The 5306-nt window shown below is 44.2% G+C and overlaps 2 protein-coding genes across 2 annotated transcripts; both read left to right on the plus strand.

Annotated features, from left to right (window-relative positions):
* The first annotated feature begins 1053 nt into the window (after positions 1-1053).
* LOC136977701 (E3 ubiquitin-protein ligase SIAH1B-like) lies at positions 1054-1824 on the plus strand. The gene has a single exon (XM_067273243.1). It carries the CDS (start codon positions 1054-1056, stop codon positions 1822-1824), a length of 771 nt encoding a protein of 256 aa, XP_067129344.1.
* A 2603-nt stretch (positions 1825-4427) lies between these two features.
* Positions 4428-5306, plus strand: LOC136977702 (putative nuclease HARBI1). Its single transcript, XM_067273244.1, has 2 exons — positions 4428-4627; positions 4831-5306. Exons 1-2 carry the CDS (start codon positions 4436-4438, stop codon positions 5191-5193), a joined length of 555 nt encoding a protein of 184 aa, XP_067129345.1. The 5' UTR covers positions 4428-4435; the 3' UTR covers positions 5194-5306.

The raw sequence follows: 5306 nt of genomic DNA on the forward strand, positions 1-5306 counted from the left end.
TCTCGATGGACCGACAGTCGTACATGCTGTTGCAACGTCACGACCTAACCACCTGTAAAGCCGCTCATCTCCCGATGTGCTCTTTAGATAGCCCTATACAACGCGATCCGTCCCAAAGCTGCGAATATGCTTTATTTAGTGGCATCGAAAATAAGGTCAAAGATCTTTGCGCGCGACAAATTGTCCCTCAATTCTTACCGATTTTTAAAAGAATAGATCAACGAGGTACCTGGATTTATTCCACGCCTAAACCTCTCCTCCTCACCATTCGATGTCCAACACGACGTCGCAATTTCCCTCTTATACCATCCACAAGGAAATTAAATAATACCGGCACTATTAATCTCCCGAATGCTTGTACAGGGATTATTCTCACGGGGCACTTCCAAAGACAGTCAACCCTTCAATTGGACATAGCCCAACAATTGGTTGTTCCCCAAATCGAACAAATCCTAAATCAAACCGAAATACGGTTACTACAAACCCGTCTAAAGGATCCCCAGACTCTACCCATCAAGGTAATAAACTCCGCCGATATTGGAAAAGCCGATCGTTCCTTGACAAATGTCCGGTATGACCTCGAACATTTATTACGTATGTCAACACCTCCTCCATCAACTACCTCGACCCCCTCGTTAATTACCATCCTGATGAGTTGCTTACTGATTGCTCTTCTTCCCATTGGCATTATATCTGGTTGTCGCTATTACCTACCACGCTGCCGATGTTGTCGATCCAACTCCCGCGAACGAAACTCTAACCCGGCAAATCACCTCCTCCAAGAGGTACAATTAGACAATCTAGCTGCGAACTTGGAGCAAGAGCACATTCCGGCCGCTGAGGGACCCAATGCCTCAAATTCCGCTCAGCGGAGACCGACACCTGTTGCCTTCTCCTATTAACTATTCGTATAGTCCGGTGCGCGTATACCTATGGGACCGGTTAGCCTACAAACTGCCCTTTATCCATTGATTCTCCGTAATTCTACAATTTATATACTACCCCTCGCTTCACTGTCGGATATCTCATGTATCCTCTTTCCCTTTCAGACCCATGGCCAGCACCGAAGACGCCGTTACGTCCCTCTTGACTTGCCCAGTTTGTTACGACCTGGCCCAACCACCGGTCTATCAGTGCACAAATGGGCACCTCATATGCTCCAGCTGTCGGCCCAGAATCGACCTGTGCCCCACCTGTCGAGAGTCATTGGGACATATCAGGAGCCTTGTCGTGGAACAACTAGCTTCCACATTAAGCTTTCCATGTGCCCATCAATCTTACGGTTGTCCCTTCCGTGCCCCCCTCCTTCAGAGGGAGGAGCACCAAAAATCCTGCCATTTTCGACCGATGACATGTCCCTTCCCAGAATCTCGCTGCTCCTGGGAGGGAGACCATACCACGCTTCTTACCCATCTGCAACAACGCCACCCCCTTGCCCGTCTATACTCACGCTCCACCCTCCTTTTTATGGGGATCGCCTCGGGTCAACCCGAACCTACAATGTGGGCCTCCATTCTCGCCTGCTACGATCAGCATTTTTTGATTCGCGTCATTCGACGTCCGACGGAGATCCCGCTCTACCGGATCGAGGTTCTCCGCCTACCCACTCATCCGCCCAATTCCGACTCCACTACTTCCTTTTCCTACTTCCTTGCTCTCCGGAAAGGACGGTACTCTTTACAATGGTCCGTCCCTTCGGTGCCCACCTTAGGCGACGTTCCCCTTTCTACTGCCCTTCCTCCTCTCGAACTCCCCGTCGCGGTTGTACATTCCTTCAGCAACCGCGACAACTTCAAATTCTTCCTCCAAATTAATACCGATTGACCAACCCCTTTCAGATGGCCTCCACCGACTGGAGCGAGGAAACTTCTTTCATGACAGCAGAGCCAGAGCGACCGGAAGTCGATGCGGCGGCCCTCCGGGCTGCCCTAAATTTCGCAAAGTCCCAGCGGAAAAAGAACGCAACACCCGTCACCATCGTGTTGCCGCTGGGACACCAATGTCCCGAGGATCTTCGACTCGCCCTGACCGACGAAGACGCTTTTACGGACATGTGGTATCGGACAACGCAATCCTCAACGCCAAACCCACCAACGCACGCGGCGCGAGTCCCCCTGTTTCAGGACTCCGGCTCGACTTCCGGAGCTCAAAATCTCCCACGCCGATCCCGACACCGGAACCACAATCGCCGGACGCAATCTTGACCAAGTCTATTTAGTTATATTTAACCCAATATTTAACCAAATTTATATTTAACCGAATTTATGTATCAGTATATAACCAAATTTATATCTATGCTTCAATTGTATTACTTTCATTAGCATGTTACTTTTAGTTTAATAAATGACATTTTGATGTTTTATTCAAGTTATTCATGTTAATTATTACATAGATTCGCGATGCACTCAACCCAGTCTCCATTAACCAGATATCGGTTATAACCAATTTTCCCGAGAGAGAGAGTAGGAAAACCCCACTTTACCTATCTGTTATCATACCTCTACCTATAACCATGAATTAATTGCCATTACGTATATTTTAATCTTTATTTTTGGATACCAAGACAGTATCAGCTAACAGCCACGCCAACAGGATGTCGACTTATCCAACGTTACCACCATTCGCCATTCAACCCACCAAATTCCAGCCATCTACTCCTCAACCGAGGACCAACTCTTCCTTCCTCCTAGCACTTTATCAACATTCTATCAACACTTACCTGTGATTTCCGTCAACCATCGCCATCTAATATCCAGTAATATCCCATCAACGTACGAACCGACAACCACTGAACAAAGGAAATAACACACCCACGTGTTTCCTCGAACTACAACCTTTGTCTTCGACCTCCAGACCTCCAACCAATCACCGATGTTTACTGCTAATTAGCAACAGGCATCCGTCCACCGACGTCGACGAATTACCATTGTATCAATCCGATACTACCAGACAACAGAACGACCCATGTTAACTCAGCCTATGTTTTGTATATCCTATTACTGTATCGCGATCAACTCTGTACCGCTTTATAATATGTATCTATATATGTATCTTTATAGATGTATCTGTAAAATACGTACGAATTATTTCTCAGCGATCTGAGAGAGAGCACCCTTCATAAAAGCGAACACCCGGACAGTCAATAAAATCAAACTGGTCCCGTTTAGGACCAAGTTCGATTTCGAAAGTCCGAGGCAGTGTGAAACCCGTATTAGGCCTGTCCAGTGTTAAATTTTAATTATTTCGAAGCCCTCTCGGGAGATAACGATCGCGATCCACGATAACAATCAGGTTCGAAGGATGTACTATCTTCCGCCGTCAAACTCACTTCCCTCCTTCTCAGGATCCGACCTGAGTCACGGAACTCAAGTCACCATCCTCGATCGCGATTGGTGATCGTGGCGGAAGGGACTTAGAGTATAAATAGGGGGGAGATCTCTAAGAATGGGGAGCTGACGTCCGAAGTAGACGACCTGCCCGGCGACATCGTATCCGACTCGAAAGCCAAGTCGAGACGCCGAAGCCTCAGCCGCCAAGCCTATCCTGCCGCCCACCTGCCACAACCGCCAGGAAGACGCCCGAGTCCGACTCCACTCCTCGACCTAAATCGATCACCGAGAGGTATGAATCCCCTAACAATTGTGAGCTCTCTCTCTCCCGCGATTAGGGACGGGATGCGTAGCGTTTCTGTAGTAGTTCCTATGTTCCAATAAACCATTATCTGTGTTGTCCTGTTATACGGATATTGCCTTCCTTTATCGACGACTCCACACACACTCCTCCACTCGACCTGACAAGTAACTGACCGATCCCGACAAGTCGGGATATCACGCAAAATTAGCCATCCTTGACAGTGGGGCGGGTCTTGCCGACCTATTCGCCGAGAACAAGGAGGTCCGACTTCCGTCCTACCTCCCGGCGTTTCCCACATGTTTATTGGTCAATTGGATCAGTTTTTGAAGAAAATGAAAGAATAAAATTTGATAGTTTTGTTAAAAGTATTTGTTCTTTTAAAACATTCACCCCCGTATTCACCAACGCAAGTTAGAGTTAGGGTTAACTCTCGAGTTATTGGTAAATTGGTATTCACCAACTCCAAATCTCGAGTCAAACACAATAACCCTAACTCTAACTCTAGAAAATTGGCGAGTAGACGATAACTCTAGGTTTGACGCCTGCGCAAAGCGATCTATTTCAGGGAAAAATGGCGACATTCGACGAGGACGAAGCCGAGATGCTAGAAAATCTGAAGTATCTAGATTATATAGACCATATGGAACGAAGAAGTCAATGGATTATTTCTCCAAGAAGAAATGACTTTGAACAATTGGACGATTACGACTTTCTATGTCGATATCGTTTGCCAAAAGAGAGCGTAAGAAACATAGTAGAACGAATTGGTGACAATTTAGTTTCTACATCGAGAAATTATGCGATGTCGCCGATGGAACAACTGTTGTTGGCTCTACGTTTTTATGCCACGGGAACATTTCAGTTGGTCGTAGGCGATTTAAATGACTTAAGTCAATCATCTGCTTGCAGAGCGATTAATAGAGTGAGTTTTTTAATTGCACAAATGTCAGCAGATTATATTCAGTTGCCAAAAACAGAATCTGAAAGAACGCAAGTAAGTAGGCCTAATATCCCTTTATCTTTCGAAACTATAGTAATAAAATAATTTTATATTGTTTTTTTTACAAGTTTCTATATTAGAATCATTAATTTAAATTATATATAGTCTTTATTCATTTAATTAATACATTACTTTTCAAAGTATGAACTGTAATAAAATATAAAAATAATAGATCAAGTATATATTTATATTTTCAGATAAGTCAAGACTTTTTTCATTTGAGTGGTTTTCCATGTGTGTACGGAGCCATTGACTGCACCCACATTCCAATTCAGTCACCGGGAGGAGAAACTGCCGAATTATTTCGAAATAGAAAAGGATATTTTTCTATTAATGTTCAGACAGTTTCAGATAGCCAACTGAAAATCAGGAATATAGTAGCCAGATGGCCAGGTAGTTCTCATGATAGCACTATATTTGCCAATAGTCATCTGTGTGCTATGTTTCAAGCAGGAGACATTCCGTCGAAATATCATCTTCTTGGTGACAGTGGATATGGATGCAAGGCCTATCTGTTAACACCAATATTAAATCCACAAAGTGATCAAGAAAAAAGGTAATTATTAATTTTATAATATATATTATTAAAATATATTTAATGCATAATATAGTTTTAAATGATCATATATATTTCAAAATTAATATCAATTATTTTTTCTTTGAAAGGTATAAC

This window comes from Centruroides vittatus, unplaced genomic scaffold (assembly GCF_030686945.1).
Source record: "Centruroides vittatus isolate TY-2023 unplaced genomic scaffold, ASM3068694v2 contig_471, whole genome shotgun sequence".
NCBI classification, from domain to species: domain Eukaryota; kingdom Metazoa; phylum Arthropoda; class Arachnida; order Scorpiones; family Buthidae; genus Centruroides; species Centruroides vittatus.